Below are 18,817 nucleotides of genomic sequence, written 5' to 3'. Positions count from 1 at the left end.
AGCTGAAATTCTCATTAGAATGAAACACAAAACTTTTTGCAGTTATTGACAGGTGGTGTGTCTTGTATTATTCATGCATAAATTACTAAATCCCAAGATCAGGCTCTTAGTCTACAAAATTATTAATATAATTATAATAATAAATTTAATATTATTAAATATTACATTTATTTATTTTTATTTATTTATTTTATATTTATGTTCAAATTATTATTGATAAAAAAGTTTATTTCTATCTCAATACATGTACCATTACACCACTGCTCCAAATCATGGACATATAATGTATAGCATTATGTAATTTAAATATTGAGTATCATAAAAATTATTGTTGAACTAAACACTTTGATTTTCTTCTAAATTCAAGAGAATTAATTGTGAGTCATTTGAAGGTCTGAAAACCAGAACCTTGCTTACTTCACTCCGGCTGATTTGGCCTGCAGCGCAGAGCTCCAGAAGTCTGGCACATTCTCCGGCTCAGTGAAGGCTTGCAGACAGGCAGTGAAGGGCACTCTGGCTCTCACCACCTCTGGAAGGGGCCGCATGTTCTCCTCGGCTTCCTTCCGTTTACCCTCATATGCTATTAGCTCCTCTGTACAAACAAAACCATATGTTGATAAAACACCATCAGGTCTACATTCACACTGGATTCATTGATATTAAAAGTGATAGTTCACCTAAAAATTCTGTCATCATATAGTCACCCTTGACTTGTAATCAGTTAAACACAAAAATAAGATATTTTAGAATATCTGTAACTATTGACATCCATAGAAAAACTATCTATTAGTTTGCAACATTCTTTAAAATATTTTTTTGAACAACAGATTTGGAACAAGTCAATGGTGAGTAAATGATGACCCAAGTTAAATTTTTGGCTAAACTTTCATTTTAACTTTAAAGTTTTTATTCAAGTCAATAATAATATTTTCCATAAATGACCTAACTGCATTTGGTTTAAAATGTTCACAGTTGAATCAGGTAGGAACGGCTCTTTTAATTTTTTGAAGTCATTACCTCTGTTGCTGGCTGCCTCTAAAGGCACAGGAAGCTGCATAAGGTAGTCCACTCGCTGTGTGTATCGCACCTTCTGCGACTGACAGCACTGTGTTCGCTCCTCCACAATAAATCTGAACACGTCGCTGGGGTTCTCAGAGCCTGAATTGTTCCTCTGGAAAGAGCAAAACACAATATCACCTATAGAAAGTTCTCCATTATTGGCTTTGAAACAAAGTGGGTAGCATTACACTTAAATGTATAGTTCACCCAAAAATAAAACTTCCCTACCCTCAAGCGGTTCTAAACTTTTATGGATCTCTTTCTTCGGTTAACCACAAAACAAGATATTTAGAAAAATAATCAGAGGAATAAAATAAACACACAAGTCGATAGGTGTTTTTTTTTCTCCAGAATTCTTCATTATATCTTCCTTTGTGATCAACAAAAGAAAAGTAAACTCAAACAGGTTTTGAATGAGTGGAGAATGGGTAAATAATGACAGAATTAAAAAATTTTTGGGTGAACTACAGTATACCTTTGATTTTTCCTGCTCCATTAAAGGCACATATTAAGCTCTAAAAACATTTAAAGATGGACAATGCTCAATACCTTAGCAAGCACACAATGTCATAAGACATTAATATTAAGTTAGATTTAGGTTGTGATATCACGTGACCAAAACTCAATGTCTAGCCAGCGTCTAAGGATAATATTTTATTATATTGACGTTTTTGTATATTATTTTGACGTTATTGGACGTCATTATATTTTGACATTAACGAAGTCTAATGATGTTGATATTTGGTTGATTTTAGGTTGTGTTGGAAAGTGACCATAATTCAACGTCAACACCTTAAACCACAGGTGCCAAACTCAGTTCCTGAAGGGTCGCAGCTCGGTTTAGCTCTAACTCTAATTAAACACACCTGATCAAACTAATTGAGTCCTCCAGGCTTGTTTGAAACTTGCAAGTAACTAAAGCTGTGGTCACACTAGAGTTTGAGCATGCGAAATCATGTTGTACAGCGCTGCGAAAAGGGGCCGGATTAAACAAGGTGATTAGATTTTTTAAAAAAGTGAGAGATTTGTCTATGTTTTAAATTTCTGTCCAGAGAGGTCATGTTTTGATCCTTGATTGGTCTCACGCCGTCAAGTGATGTGAATTCGCAGGTCAGAGTTCAACAAGCTTGAACTTTGCAACGCAGTAAACTGCGAAACTTGACGCACAAACTTGCATTTCCGGTCTGACGCATTTGCATGCGTATGAATGGAAGTCTATGGGTGAAAAAAGTCCAGTGTGACCGCAGCTTTAGTGTTGAAGCAGGGTTGGAAAAACACTGTGCAGGTCTGTGGCCAACCAGGAACAGAGTTTGACACCCCTCTTTAAACCTCCTATTGACGTTAAATACTGACACTTATTTGTCAGGAATATCAACCTAAATCAGGGGTCTCAAACTCAATTTACCTGGGGGCCGCAGGAGGCAAAGTCTGGGTGAGGCTGGGCCGCATAAGGGATTTCACAAAAAAAAGTCCTCAAATGTCATTATTAACAGTTTTAATTATTTCTTCTGAACATGAAGTGTCCTGAACATTAATAGAACATTGAGTGAAGATTATGAACAGTTCTTCTGAACATGGCATCTTTTGCCTACTTCTTGCTGCCAGAGACTTGACAGCGCTTCTTCTCACAACTCTGAACCACATTTGGCTTTAGAGCGGGAGCAGTTGAGACCCTCAATATGGCTTGAAGATGATCATCAAGTCTAGACCTGCACTTTGACTTATTGAAGTCCTAGGGAAAAAAGTGGGGAAACTCACTCAAAACTTCCATTCCCTCGCCTAAAAAAAAGGCGTATATATGTATAAATAAAACACCCCCACCCCACTCCAGTCACATCAGTCTGTACCAGTCTGTATCTACCTATAATATCAACACAAGATGCAGGGCAGGCACGTGCACACATAGGGCTCAACCTGTGCAGAGCACATGCCCTTTTTAGTCTTGCATAGAAAGTGCCCTTCCAAAATGATCAAAAGTGCCCCCGCGACGCGACACACCCTCGGTCCCGCCCTTCAGTAGGTGCGCGATAACACCGCTCTTGAGTACGCGCGTGACAACACAGCTGATCAGAACGCGCGCGACAACGCGCATTGAGTGACAAGCGCGCTGTGTACGGATAGAATCAGCGGAGCGGGGAGCGCTCTCTCTCCCCGCTCCGCTGATTCTGTCAGAGTACAGTGGTCGGCGCGGGCCACAAAATATTGCACTGAGGGCCGCAAATGGCCCGCGGGCCGCGAGTTTGAGACCCCTGACCTAAATTTATTAAGCTGAGACATCATTAGACATTGATATTTAGTTGAATTTAGGTTGGACGTTGGCCTGGACAACGATGGGTTCTGATGTCAACCTGATTTTCATTTCCAAACTAAATGTAATGTCCCTATGATCTTGGGGTACAAGTACAACATCAATCTGACAACACGTTGACTTTATGTGCCTGCTGGGACATTACAGAAACACAATTGCCCAAAATTTTCCACATAAAATAAAATTGGGTCACAACTTACACTAATGTTGTTTCAAACCTGACTTTCTTTCTTTAAGTGAACTTTTAATTAAACTTTTAATTGAAGATCTTTTTAAGAATGATTTTAACTAACCATACAGTTGTATAGTTGCACTTTCACTGAAGACTGAAACTGTTTGATTATCAAAATTCTTCATAATTTTCCCTTACATTCAGAACAAAGACGGTAATGCAGGTTTTGCAATGGCTATAAGCAAAAAAAAAGATACAAAAACGGAATAACGGTCATATAGATAACAGTTCTACAAAAACAAATAGCAAAACTAATTCAACAATATATTAACATTTAAACATATTTAGGTACAACACAGAGTTGGCATTTAATTAAGATCATCGAGGTCATTGAACAGCAGTTTTGCTATTTTGGGTTCATACAGAAATATACCAGCCTTAATATACCAAGACTGAGACACCAGAGACCACTGAGCAGAGAACAAACCTGCTGAGGATGCAGAAATGCACTGTAAGGTCCCTTCACTGTTCACACGACTGATGCTATTTCACAGAAGGCACTGCTACAAATAAACCAGTCGACATTTCTGAGCACTAAACATTTCAGGAGACTATAGCTCTGTCTTGGTTTTATGTAGTTGACCTTCTTAGTTTATGTGTACTTTCAAGAACAAAGCAAATGTCACCAAAGATTAGGGTTTGATTCGTAGTATCGCATCAAAACAAAATATAAACATGTCAAGCTCTGTATAACCAGTAAAAAAAAATTTAAACTGAAACTTTTTCTTCTTTTGTCTTTTTTCAATGGTTTGTTCTATTAAAAATGATTCCTGTGTGCTTGCTTAAAAGTGTCAATTGTGTCTTTGAAATTTTGGTCTCTAGTGTCTGTTCTAACACTATATCCAGCTACAATGGTAATGAATGATGTATTATCACATCACTATTTTTTTTTTTAATTAGGTCAATAAAATATTTTTTTAATTAGTACACTTATTCAGCAAGGATGTATTAAACTGATCAAAAGTTATATTTTTAGGAATTAAATGTTTACAAATGATTCATATTTAAAAAATAATAATAATTTATTGCCTATTTGGTAAAACTTTATTTTGATGGAAGTGTTCATAAGACTGTTATGAAACCTTTATAATCAATATCATAATCATAAGTTATTTTAAGTGCATTGTTTTACATGCTTTTTTAATAACTTGACATAGACAAATACATCATAACCTGCCTTTGTCTTTTTCATCACAATTCAACATTACCAAGAAAACATGAATCATGTTATATCTTAAATAATGGTATTAATCTGTCATAAACTTGACTGTCATGAGACCATTATAATTAAGTCATGAATTTTACAACAGAGTTATTAAAGTTTTTGTTGACCTCAACTACAGTGGTAAAAATTGAATTTGGCATTAAAATGTAATTAAATATTAATGGCACTGTTCTAAAATTAGTATTGACACTTTTACTGAGAAATTTTAAACGATGACATATTCTTTTTCTCTGAAAAAAGTAATCAGAAAAATATTCATGACACAATTATAATGGCCTCATGACAATTATGTTTATGACAGATTTATGATAAGTTTTGGTGTTTTGATAATATCAAAACACCAAAACTGTCTTGACAAAGACAGGTTGTGATGTATTTTGATTTGCCACGGTGTCATAACAAAGCACCTCAAACAATGTCACCCTTGCATATAAAATGACAACTGAGCGAATAGGATGCTTTCACACTTGGTTCAATTGCCTGGTCCAAACCCAAGTTCGATCGTCGCCTCTTACCACCTTCTCGGCTGGTTTGTGTTCACACTGTTTTTTTACTTCTGAACCCCGGTACGTTTGCGTCATGGAGCTGCTGTTGTGTGTACAGCTGTTGCTAGGTGACAACCACAAAAGCAAAGCGCCAAAATGGAAAGACCTCCACACATCGCAGTCGTTCTGCTTTTACTGTATCTTTTGGTTTTGGACATACAGAAAGTGACTCGCGTCCATCCGGCACAAAAATTTTATAAATGTTCAGAACATAACGCGATGTCCGCAGAAGCTGTTAATGGAGGAGACAAGCAGACATTATCCTGCTTGGCACCAAAGTACATTATGTGATACATAGACAAACACATACACACACACAAACGAACGTTATGAAAACAATTTGTTTGTTGCACTGTCGGCGGTTCACTTCTGTTATTTGGTACGATTGCATTCATACCAGAAATAAACCAGACTAGAGTTTACATGAACCGTACTTCAGCCCACCTCTTTCAGGTGGACTCAGGTACAGTTCATGGGTATGCACCCGAGTTCTCTGACGTCAAACGAACCTGGGTGCAGACCAAAAGTGCTAGTGTAAAAGCACCCTTAATGACAGTTGCATGCATACAAAGAATCTGCTTCACATTCATGACCTATCACATCATATTTTAAAGGTGTCATGATAGTCTTATGAACACCCCTTCAGAAAAAGTATCCGCTTGTTAAGTGTGACGTCACGCGAAATGACTTTTGGGTCCAAGCGCAACATCAAACTGTATGGGGAGACCCACCAAATGGTAATAATAAACATTTACAAAGCGATGTAATACTTTCGAAAATCAAGATCACAATGTATAAATTCATGCCTAATATCCGATGGCCAGAAAGTGATTAATTATTGTTTTTTAATTGTTAAAATTTTGGTATTTGTGATGCAGCAAGTCCAGAGACTGTTGTGTACACCATGATTTTATAGAAAATTCACTGCAATGTGTGATAGGACTAAAAAGTGGCCATAGACGAATATTTTCTCACTTCAAATAAGTAACGGCTTGGTACTCCATCCGTCACCGATATGTCACGACTTAACAAGGGGAAGACCGTTTAATCATCAAATAATCCTGAAAAACATATAGGGCTAAATCATCAGATTCACTATTAGATCATTAGATTGATAATTAGAGAATTGTTTTCTTTCGAATGCTGAAAATTAAGCTTTGATATCACAAAAATAAACTGCATTTTAAAACAATAATAATCTTTCACAATATGAAACAAATAATCAAAAACGAATTCTTTTGGAAACCTTAAAAACTTATCAATCCCAAAATTCGGTATGAAAATAATTTCTACTAAACTCTGTTTCATCCACAATCATCTATGTTGCTTACATCCTAGAAAACTTTACTATTGAGCTGATGTCATCAAGCACTTATATTTTCCATCCCCTCCCCTCCTCTCCAAGCACCTGCCATACAGCAGTCATTTTGAACAATCTAATCAGTGTGTACATTCAGTAAATATGCTGAGAATTGGGTTTCTCGAAAACTTCAACACTATAGCTTAGAATATAACAGTTTAAGGGCATAGCTTCTGCTGTTGTTTGTTTTTCAGGCATGGAAAAGTGTCAAGCAATGGCTTTCATTCTGGCCACAGACCAAGTCAGAGGGTAACAGGAAGCATTATCTGTCCTGTGTAACTGATATGGGGGGTCTAATTTTAGCTCAGTTGAGAAAGTCACTTCAAGTGTGTGTCTGCCAGCAGAGTGCAGTCGAATGTGTCTCCTGAAACCAGAGCCTGCTGACAAGACTCAAAGTCCACAAACATGTCTGGGGAAATTCCAACCAAACCCTAGAAACCCTCTGAAAACGTCTCTCCAAAAAGAGACAAGCAAAAGAAGAAATTGTTTACCAAAAAATGTTCAAGCTGCTCTTTTAACACACAATCATACGGGTTTGGAGCGGCATGTGGGTGAATATGAAGGATTTTTCATTTCTCAGGTAAATTATTTTTAAAAAATGCAAAATAATCACGATGGTCAAGAAAACATTGTATTTTAACAAAAGAAGCGCATTCGTACCTCAACCAGGTTAATTAAGTGCAAGAGGAATTCATGGGCATCTTGTTGTCGATTTGAGGAGAACTCTGGATGTCCTTTACTGACCAGCGCTTTGAACATCTTAGGTGAAATCCCCCTTTGCTGCTGCTGCTGCAGAAGAAGAAAACAACATGATACATCTAGGCTCAGGGTCACCAATTGCACTGTAAAATGGCATCACTAAATCTGTTGAGTGGCATACTTAAACACTCTTAAACGGCCACTCTTAAAACTCTAACTTTAGGAAAAACTCTAACTTTTGTTTTTAAATACAGCATGAAGATAAAATAAAAAGTCAATGCAAGATACAAAAACATAATATGTAATTGTGAGTGAACATGGTCTCTCGATCCTGATTTTTCCTCAGAATTTTTAATTTGTGGTTTAATTATAAACTTACAACAATTTTAACTTTAAGATATAAACTCAAACTTGTAAGAAACACACAAATTCCATATAAGCAGACAATTCTATAAAATAAATCCACAAACTATAAAATCAGAACAGAACTTTCTTTTCTTCATATATATCTCAATGCAGAATTGCATGGGAAAAAAATGCCTTGGCTTTTTAGCAATTAGCCTATGTCTCACAGCTATGATATATAAACTGAAAATTGTGTGATGTAAGCTTATGAGTAAAGCTTTTTTTTTAATCTCCAGCAGTACAAAGCTTTCATAGGTAGGTGCCACATTGTGTTATTGCTTGTTTGCATAACATCCATAAACGTTACTCAACTTTATTGTATGCTGTTTTCACTTCAAATTCCTAATGATTGGCATCCAGGTTAATTCAAATAATTGTCCGTATGCAAGAACCATAAAAGCAAATTTACACTGAACTGTCAGACACCATAAACACCATAAACACAACCCAGTAAGAACCAGTTGAATCAGTGAAAACACTTGTCTGTTGCTATTGGGTGCAGTGTAAATAACCGTTTTCAAAGTATACTACGGTTAAAAAAAGTTTTCTGCCATACCGTTCCCAAGGTATTTGTAAGATTTTTTATTTCCATTTTTTTTCTAGTTTTTTTAGGACAGTATCTTTAGTACAGGGGTGTCAAACTCAATTCCTGGAGGGCCGAAGCCCTGCACAGTTTAGTTCCAACCCTGCTCCAACACATTTACCTGTAGGTTTCAAACAAGCCTGAAGGACTTAATTAGTTTGCTCAGGTTTGTTTAATTAGGGTTGGAACTAAACTGTGCAGAGCTGCGGCCCTTTTGGAACTGAGTTTGACACCCGTGCTTAAGTAGAACAGTATCTCCAGCAGAAAACAAATCCAAAGATGGCGTTGTTTTAAATTGTGAAAAAAAAAAGCAGCAGAAGTCAATGATTCAATTGAATTATTTAGCCAGAAATGTTTACTGTTCCAAAATATCTTAAATGATTCTCAAAATAAAATATATTGTGTTCAACGTGGAAAAAAAGTAGGATTTTTTTACCCAGACACTTAAAATAATATATTTTTGAGCAGAAATTACAGTACTGTGAAACCGTGATATTTTTATCCAAGGTTATCATACTGTCAAAACCTCATACCGGCCCATTCCTGGTGTAAATTGGCCTTAAGATTGTCTGACTGTCATATGTGTAAAAATGCAAAAAAAAAAAAAAAAAAACATGCCAAAGGCTGCAACTGCTAATCTTGTAATTGTAACCACAGACGAGCCAACTTAATTAAGCCAAATATCAACAAGACAGACCAAGTCAAATACCTTGTGTTCTTCTTTCATCACCTGTTCAATAAGTTCTGATTTCATTGGAGGTTTAGAGTATTGGCCTGAGAGAAGTCCATGCCCAAGTTTTGCCCTTGAAAATAACCAATTTAGATGCCATGTATGAATCACGCAAACTTAAGATAGATATCAAATGCTGTTAACATTTCAAAATATTATCAATCAAACTTATATTACTGGTAATAAAGTTTGGCATAATATTGCAATATGTTATACAGTACTATAGGCGAAATTTAAAAAAATTGAAGTTTTAAAAATAAAAAATATAAATAAATAAATAAATAAATGTAAAATGACAATAAAAATTACATGACAAAAACACCTACATCTGTGTGTTGAAATCCTGAGTTGGATCGAGGGGTGAGTAGTCAAATATTCTCTGTAGGTTCCCAGCATACCTACAATAAATGCAATAACATATTGTCGAGAAAGGCACATCCATACTAAATTCATTGTGTAAAAACCATAGATTGAATATGGTTTAGAGTCTGGCACACACACATGCTTGTTTTTGTAAATTGTGAGGACATTCTGTCTGTTTACATTATTTTTATTCTGTACGAACTGTATTTTCCATCACCCTATCCCTAAACCCAACCCTCACAGCAAACTGTGAGCATTTTTACTTTCTCAAATAAAATAAAAATATCATTGTTTATGATTTATAAGCCTATTGAAAAATATAGACATGGGTAATGTCCTCATAAGTCACTTTCTCCTTGTCTATCAGTGTCATAAACTTTTTATTATACAAATTTGTCTCCCGATATTTCACACAAACATGCACACACACACACACACACACACACACACACACACAAATCAAACTGTAGTAAAGCAGGTTTTGTCATAAATGAAACTTAACACAATGGTAGGAGTATGTAGGAAGCTTGAATGTACTCACGCTCTCTGGAACTCTGGAATACTGAAAAGCACTTGCATAGTGGTGCTCAGGTAGCAGCTGTTGCCCAGGTTTTTGATGCCTGTATATCCTGAACCATAGACAGGCTTTAACTTTAGACCTGCCTCCTGAATCACTTCCCAGTCACTGATACGCGGTTGAACGTGGTTGTCTGTATGATGGCCATTCTCTGTCTGGAAGGTAAGCACAAGAACAATCCAAAAGGTTGAAAACAGAGAACGTAGCTTGATTTTGCTTTATCACTACACACACCTGCTGAGCATAAATGAGAACATGCATTTTTGAATATGTATAATTTGTATTAATTTATTATACTTAGTCAGTAATTTTGGTGCATTTAAATAAATCAATTTTATCAAACAGTTATTTCTATTAAAAATTGTTTGGTCATCTTTAGGAATAAGCAAATGAAAATTTACAAACTACAACTAAATGTAATATTTTTATGTTATTTTTCTTCTGTTTATACATTTTTTATTTAAGATTTTTTCCCAAATTATTTAACTGGGTGTACTAATTTTTGGACCTTAATCTTAAGTTGTTTTGTTAGATTATAGTTCCATTTTTTATTAATTGCAAAACATGTGTATAAATAATACACACATAATATAACTGACACAACCTCTTTTACTGAAATAGTGCCTAGTTAATAACTGAACTATAAATTTGTAATATCATTTTGTACATTCTCATACACTCTGCTCATGTCAATATGAGCTATGTTAATAAAAATCCTGTGATTCAGTGAAAATGTGAGATTGTCTGTAAAAATGTTCACAATCATTTTAAAAAAGGAAACAGTACATTGCAAGTATACTTTACTGGCTTATGTTCATATTTTATCAGAGCTTCATAATCAGTGCTGGATAGTAACAGATTATATGCATTCCGGATTATGTAATAAGATTTTAAAATGAAAGTACTTGTAATCAGGTGTAATCTACCCAACTCTACACATAATATATACCATAGCATAGTTACATTTGACATATTTGTAGTCTTAGCCTTCAGGTTTCACTGTATTAAAGATAACAGTAAACAGACTGTGGATCAACATTTTAAAAATGAACTTTTAATGAACTGTTTTTAAAAAAATGTGTAAATGTTAATAATTAATACCACTTGGATTATTATCCAGTTAAGCAATTACGCAAAGGAATGATCAAAAGAATAACCAGTTATTAAAATAAAAATTTACATTTAAGAACTTTTAAAAATTGTGATTAATACTCTTTACGTATCTTTACATAGTTAGATAGTTTTAAATATCATTTGATTTTGAACAATTTGTAAATAAAAAAATAAAACATACCCTTTGCATTTGTAGCATATCAATTCCGAAATGTAATAAATGTTCAGATATGTGAGGATCAAGTACTGCTTCTTCTTCATCAAAGGAATAAATATCTGCAAAAAAAAAAAAAACAGAAACAAACAAAAGGTGAGTAAATGATGAAAGAATTAGCAGTTTTTGCTAATTTTTAATATACACTCACCAGCCACTTTATTAGGTCCAACTGCTTGTTAATGTAAATGTCTAATAAGCCAATCACATGGCAGCAATTCAATGCATTTAGGCATGTAGACACGGTCAAGGTGATTCAAACTGAGCATCAGAATGGAGCAGAAAAGGGATTTAAGAGACTTTGAATGTGGCATGGTTGTTGGTGCCAGATGAGTATTTCAGAAACTGCTGATCTACTGAGATCTTCACGCACAACCTTCTTTAGGGTTTACAGAGAATGATCCGAAAAAGAGAAAATATCCAGTGAGCGACAGTTCTGTGGGCGCAAACGCCTTGTTGATGCCAGAGGTCAGAGGAGTATGGCCAGACTAGCTCCAGCTGATAGAAAGGCAACAGTAACTCAAATAACCACTCCCGAGGTATGCAGAAAATCATCTCTGAAAAGCACAACATGTCAAACCTTAAGGCGGATGGGCTACAGCAGCAGGAGACCACACCGAGTGCCACTCCTGTCAGATAAGAACAGGAAACTAAGGCTACAATTTGCTAAGGCTCACCAAAATTGGTCAACAGAAGATTGGAAAAATTTTGCCTGGTCTGATGAGTCTCGATTTCTACTGCGACATTTGGATGGTAGGGTCAGAATTTCAAACTGCCTTGTATCAACAGTTCAGGCTGGTGGTAGTGGTGTAATGGTATGGGGGATATTTTCTTGGCACACTTTGTGCCCATTACTACCAACTGAGCATCGTGTCAACGCCACAGCCTACCTGAGTATTGTTGCAAACCAAGTCCATCGCTTTATGAAAACATTGTGCCCATCTTCTGATGGCTACTTCCAAAAGGATTAAATGCCGTGTCATAAAGTATGAAGCATTTCAAGACTGGTTTCTTGAAAATGACAATGAGTTCACTGTACCCAAATGGCCTCCACAGTCACCAAATCTCAATCTACTAGTGCACCTTTGGTGGAACAAAAGATTCACATCATGGATGTGCAGCCAACAAATCTGCAGCAACTGCGTGATGCTATCATGTCAATATGGACCAAAATCCTATAGGATTATTTCCAGTACCCTGTTGAATCTATGCCACAAAATATTAAGGCAGTTCTAAAAGCAAAAGGGGATCCAACCTGGTACTAGTAAGGTGTGCCTAATAAAGTGGCCGGTGAGTATATGTGTGCGTGTTATATATGTAGGTCAACATATTTCCAAAAAGACAAACCAGACATGAAGAGACAGTTACCTGCTCCATCTGGGGTGATTGTGTTGAGTTTAACTGCCAGGGGGAAGTTGCTTTCTCTGTAGTGCTCAAGGGCATGTCCGTTCCCTCCGCTCCCATCAAAGAACCATTTCCCACAGAGGACAGAGCCATCCGTCAGGTTTAGCCACAGGTTCTCTCTCATTTCACACTTGGCACACTTCCATCCGCTAATAGGACATAAAGCATATTGAAGACATGGTGAGACAGGACAGAAACTGCTCGTATTGCAGTTCAGGTGATGCAGGTGAGGCTTTGTTACTCTATAATCCACAGACTACATGCTGCATTCCGTTCGTGCAGACAATGTCTGATTAACTCAACACATCAACAAATAAATTGGCTAGACCAATCAACTGGCTGCTATTTTTTTGATAATTAAAAAATGTAATCTCCTTTACTTTTTTATTAACTATTGCAAAAAATGTGATTGCTGTAAATGAAAAAAAGTTAAAATATTATATTAAAACATTAACATGAGATTTTTTTACAAAAATATATATATATTTCTAAAGCATGAATAGTCCTCACTTTAGATTAGGTCACAAAACTGCTGCATTAATAAAGTTGTGTTAATAAAGTATTTATTAACCTACATACGTAAGTAACTAATAATTTATGGTTGGAAAAATAAAATATATAAATGTTAATTTCAATAGTTTATTAATCATTTACTTACTCATTCTAAATTATCTTATAAAACACTAAATAAATAACCGCTTTGTAAATAATGCAATACTTAACTTAGTATTATGCATGTGATGTTAAGTCAAGAACACAGCATTTGTAGCTGTAGTAATGAACTGCTTACTAATGTCTATTATTAATGCTTTATAAATGGTTAATTAACTATTCGCTAATGCTTAACAAATGATGCATAAAGTGTCATTATTATAAAGTGTTACCCAAGTGTTTATTTAACAAATCTTGCTAACTGATCCATAAGCCTTATTAATCAGTAATATTTTTATATATCATTATATTACACACTCTGCTCTTTAGATATTGGCATCTGTATCTGTATGTGTATGAGACACTGAAAAAAGCTTTACAATTTTGACAATATTAGCATCCACTATTTACCTTTACATTTACATTTACATTTAGTCATTTAGCAGACGCTTTTATCCAAAGCGACTTACAAATGAGGACAAGGAAGCAATTTACACAACTATAAGAGCAACAATGAATAAGTGCTATAGTGCTTTACTCATTGAGTAGATGCTTTTATCCAAAGCAACTTACACATGAGAATAAAAAAGCACTCCTTATAAACAGAGAGCTGCAGTATATAAATGCTATGACAAGTTCAAGGTTTTTATTTTGTCCTGAGAGAAAAGAGTGTATTAAATCAGCTAATATCTGAGTCGAATAAAAATTATTTATTTGATCAAATTTGATTTATATAGGAACTTAACGATCTAGGTGCAAAGTCTCAAGCACATAATGCAAAAGCATTAAGGGCATGTCTGAATCCACTTTTGCTATTTTAAGGAAAGAAAAATACGCTCTATGCTTCAGCGCATGGTCTAACAGGGTTTGGCTTATTTTCTTAATGAGGTATGGGTGTGTTTTGAGAATAAACCAATCAGAGTCTCATCTCTCATTCCCTTTAAGAGTCAGTTGCATCGCGCCATGGCGCATTTGCTGTTCACATGGCAGTCTTTGTAATTGGAAAAACTGAATGCTTCACTTGCAGGAAAACCGTTAAACAGACCATCTGCAGCGCGAGGAAAAAGAACGAGCCTCTTCCAAACGACATCTTTACTTTCTCTTTCTTTTTCTCTCTTTCGTGGATAAGGAAACAGTGTTGTACGCACTTCACTGAAGACATCCATTAGCCTACATATTTAATTTTGTTTGTTAAAGGCAATGATTTGTTTCAAAACTATTTCTAAATTCAGTTCTAAATCCCAGCAAAAACAGGTGGATAAATCTCAGCTTGTTTTTATTAAAAAACAAATATAAATATGCAAATAAAAATAATAATAACAATAATAATAATAACTTTATACAAAAGCAAGTTGTTGTGAATAAACTGAAAAAAAAAACACAGAGACGAAGAAAGCATGGAGGCGGTGTTTTTTACATTTATGTAGAAAGTAATAATTTCTGAAATATTTTAATCCCTTAATTCTTTTTCATTTGTTAAGATATTTATGTATTGCACTACATGCTGCGTGTATTAAGCAATGCGTAAGTGAGGCGCACAACTAACGTGCTCTGCGCAGGACTTTAAACCTGCTTTCAGCTACATGGCGAGGCAGTTCCTCAAAATAGCAACGTGCTAACAGTGTGCCTTAACACGCCTTCTTCATAGACCAGAACACCCATGAGTCCACATAGTGGTGCAAATGGATTTGCTATTTAAACAATGTGGCACAAAATGGGATAATTAGGGTTGCGCTGGCCTGAAAATAGCAAAAAAACGCACCAAACACGTCTTGTGCCTCATTGCGGCGGGTGTATGATAGGGCCCTACGTCTAACTTCTTATCTTTTGCAATCATGTACATATTTGTTGGAGAAAAAAAAGGAGTGATATTTTTTCATTTGATCACATTTTGTCATATAAAAACAAGATTACAATTATTATTGATGTAAGTTATTGTAATGCAATATGTTAAAGTAACTTTAATGAATTTATTAATGTAATCCCAAATTATTATTTGTTAAATCACAGTCTTTTGCAGTTCATTAATATGCCTAAAGCTGTGGTCTTGTTTGGTCTTAAACTATTGAGTTCTCCAAGTCTGATACCAAGACTGAACAGACTGAATAAGACAGAGACATTCAAAAAATGGTCTTGAGGCTGGTCTAAAGTATTACTATTAAAAAAGACATTGTATGGCATCAAAATAGACTTTCTCAATGGTTTAATAGCTTGAAGTTCTTTTTTTAATGGATCAACAGTAAGACATACAGATTATACAATATCCAATCAGACCAATAAAAATTCAAAGTATCCTGCTGGGATTTTGTTTTAAATCCATACTACTCTTTAATGTAGTTAACAAACAGTGCATATTGCCTCATAGATGTCAATGCATTTTACTGTGTGTATTAATAAGTTCCAGCACTTCATCAAACATCAATAGCTTGTTTTGATATTATTCCACTTGGCGAGGATAGCAGACATATCAGATTTAACCGTGACCTGGAGAAAGCACCAGCAGTCTCGACTCTAAAGTGTTAGTCCATATGACTTCATATGAGTTCCCTTGTGACCAACCTGGGAGGAATTCGAACGCCATTATCAAGCTGTCTTAGACTTCTAGCATGTCTAGAAACTTGGATCTCCTCTTCCCATGAATCTGATTCCTGCTTTTTGTATGGAGATGGAGCATTGAGGACGGCGTCACAGGCTATTGTCACCTGAAAGTTAAAGCACATGTGAACATCATATTACAGCTGATCCATTGCTTAATGTGATATTACAGCTTAATGAGGGATGTAGTTACAGTTGCAATCAGAATTATTAGCCCCTCTGAATTGTTAGCCCCTGTTTATTTTTTCCCCAATATCTGTTTATCGAAGAGAAGATTTTTCCAGCACATTTCTAAACATAATAGTTTTAATGACTAATTTCTAATATCTAATTTATTTTATTTTTGCTATGATGACAGTAGATAACATTTGACTACATATTTTTAAGACACTTTTAAACAGCTTAAAGTGACATTTAAATGCTTAACTAGGTTATTTAGATTAACTGGGCTTGTTAGGGTAATTAGGCAAGTTATTGTATAATGATGGTTTGTTCTGTAGACTATCAAAAATATATAGCTTGAAGGGGCTAATAATTTTGTCCTTAAAATTGTTTTTAAAAATTTACTCCAGAAGAAAAAGTATTATCAGACATACTTTGAAAATTCTGCTTAAAGTTTAGTAATATTAATTATACCTTTAAAATTTAAAAACTATATTTATATATTTCAAAAAGATATTTAATATTTAAAAAGGATAAACAAATTCAAAGTGAGTTTAATACTTCTGATTGCAACTGTAACTACATTAACAAGACTTTTTTACAGTTACATTCACAAGACAGGATTCAGGATTCATCCAAATACATCATCGGACTATTTAAGTAATATATAATAAAGAAGCAATGTAACTATACACTACAAGTGTCTACAAAAACAAAAATGCGTATTTGTGTGATACTGGGTATATAATTGGAATAAGTAAAGTTGTACAGCATGAATACATTAAAGAAGTAATATTGTAAACAATTTTGTACTGCAATATATTAAAAAAATAAATTGATTCCTGCGTGGCAGAGGGGAATTTTCAGCTGTTACTATTGGGGATTAAATGTCACATATTCATTTAAAAATTGTTGCAATATTCTGATTTAGTTGTCAAATAAACACATTTTGTTATTATTGTTGAAAACAATTACAATTTTATTTTAATCATTTGTAGCGATCATTTATATTGTTTATAGAATCATGGTGAAAAAAACACTTGGTAGACAATAGAAAATTGTTAAATATTTTTTGCATTTTTGATTAATATAATGTAACCATGCTGAATAAAAATATACATTTAATTTAAAATGAATAATGCAGACTTTAAAGTACTGTTTATTTAGAGAAAATCACTATTTTTTATAAAACTTACCTGTAGTGTGTATTTCAAGTAAATTTTCTATAACTTTGCATTTTGTAATGTTCAATCAATTATAACAAATATAAACGTTTGATGTGAGCTATTAGCCACTTTTCTAACTTTGAGAAAATTTTAATCTTCTCAAATTGTAGTGTGTATTTCAATTATTTACATTCTACAATTATTTGTTTAAATTGTTTTAATTCTGTAATATTTATTCTTTTTTATTTTAAATCTGTATTATGTCAGCTTTTACCCCACTTTACTCTCTAGAAATCATAACAAAATTCTGTTTACAAAAAAAAAGCTCATATTGCTCTTATTATTTTCAAAAACATTTCTCAAAATGGCGACGCGGTGGTGCAGTAGGTAGCATGTTTGCCTCACAGCAAGAAGGTTGCTGGTTCGAACCTCGGCTGGGTCAGTTGGCATTTGTGTGTAGAGTTTGCATGTTTTCACCATGTTCGTGTGGGTTTCCTCCGTGTGCTCCCGTTTCTCCCACAAGTCCAAAGACATGTGGTACAGGTGAATTGGGTATGGTTAAATTGACCATGGTGTGTGTGTGTGTGTGTGTGTGTGTGTGTATGGATGTTTCCAGTGATGGGTTGTGGCTGGAAGGACATCCGCTGCGCAAAGCCTATGCTGGATAAGTTGGTGGGTCATTCTGCTGTGGCGACCCCAGATTAATAAAGGGACTAAGCCGAAAATAAATTGAATGAATGCATACATTTCTCACAATACAACATAAACAGCCAGATAAAACTGAACATTTTCCTTTAAACTATACTGCTTACAGTAATTCAGATCTAATTGGAAATAAACTTGTTTTGAAATTAAAGCTGTTTTTACTAGTGTACAACACATTAGAAGTGAGCGTAAAAAAGAAAACTTAAATCACTGCAACACAACATGACATCACAGCACACAATGAGAAAGATGAACAGTAAGCACATAAACTATAAGGTCATCTGCTGACAGAATAAAATGTAATGACAAGCAAGCACTGAAACTGAAATGGCAGATCAGGCCTTTGGCATGCAGGGCACAAATGGTGCATGAGCACACACTTTCACTAACCAGTGCAGGCAACTCCTCAATATTTGGTAGAGGGATCTCATAGTGGTCTGGAAATATGACAAGCTTGGCTTCATCTTCATACTCATAATCATCCCCGTTAAAATCACGGTTAAGCTCTAAATCTTCAGAAAAAGGAGGCAAAGAGAGTTATTTGTATTATGGAGCTGATGAGATAACCACACTCACAACAAGTGCTTAGAATGATCAAAAAATGTATTAAGAAACCGATAATGGTATTGCACAAAATGTACACAATCAAATAAAACTTAGCATTTCCCTTTTTGTCATTTAAAAACACCTATTAGGATTTCCTGATGACACGCAGTGAACA

The 18,817-nt window shown here is 34.9% G+C and overlaps 1 protein-coding gene across 4 annotated transcripts in view; it reads right to left on the bottom strand.

Annotated features, from left to right (window-relative positions):
* The window catches only part of usp13 (ubiquitin specific peptidase 13), a 58,166-nt gene that overhangs the window by 27,052 nt on the left and 12,297 nt on the right, over positions 1 to 18,817 (bottom strand). Inside the window, exons 4-13 of one of the 4 annotated variants that reach the window (XM_005165930.6) lie at positions 18,487 to 18,608; positions 16,028 to 16,170; positions 12,782 to 12,966; positions 11,381 to 11,475; positions 10,051 to 10,241; positions 9,473 to 9,544; positions 9,126 to 9,219; positions 7,390 to 7,515; positions 1,018 to 1,171; positions 418 to 592 (exon numbers count right to left, since the gene is read on the bottom strand). In XM_005165930.6, coding sequence (XP_005165987.1) covers positions 418 to 592; positions 1,018 to 1,171; positions 7,390 to 7,515; positions 9,126 to 9,219; positions 9,473 to 9,544; positions 10,051 to 10,241; positions 11,381 to 11,475; positions 12,782 to 12,966; positions 16,028 to 16,170; positions 18,487 to 18,608 — 1,357 coding nt within the window. 4 annotated transcript variants of the gene reach the window in all.

Source organism: Danio rerio, chromosome 6 (assembly GCF_049306965.1).
Source record: "Danio rerio strain Tuebingen ecotype United States chromosome 6, GRCz12tu, whole genome shotgun sequence".
NCBI classification, from domain to species: Eukaryota; Metazoa; Chordata; class Actinopteri; order Cypriniformes; family Danionidae; genus Danio; species Danio rerio.
This window is presented reverse-complemented; position numbering and strand designations above follow the sequence as displayed.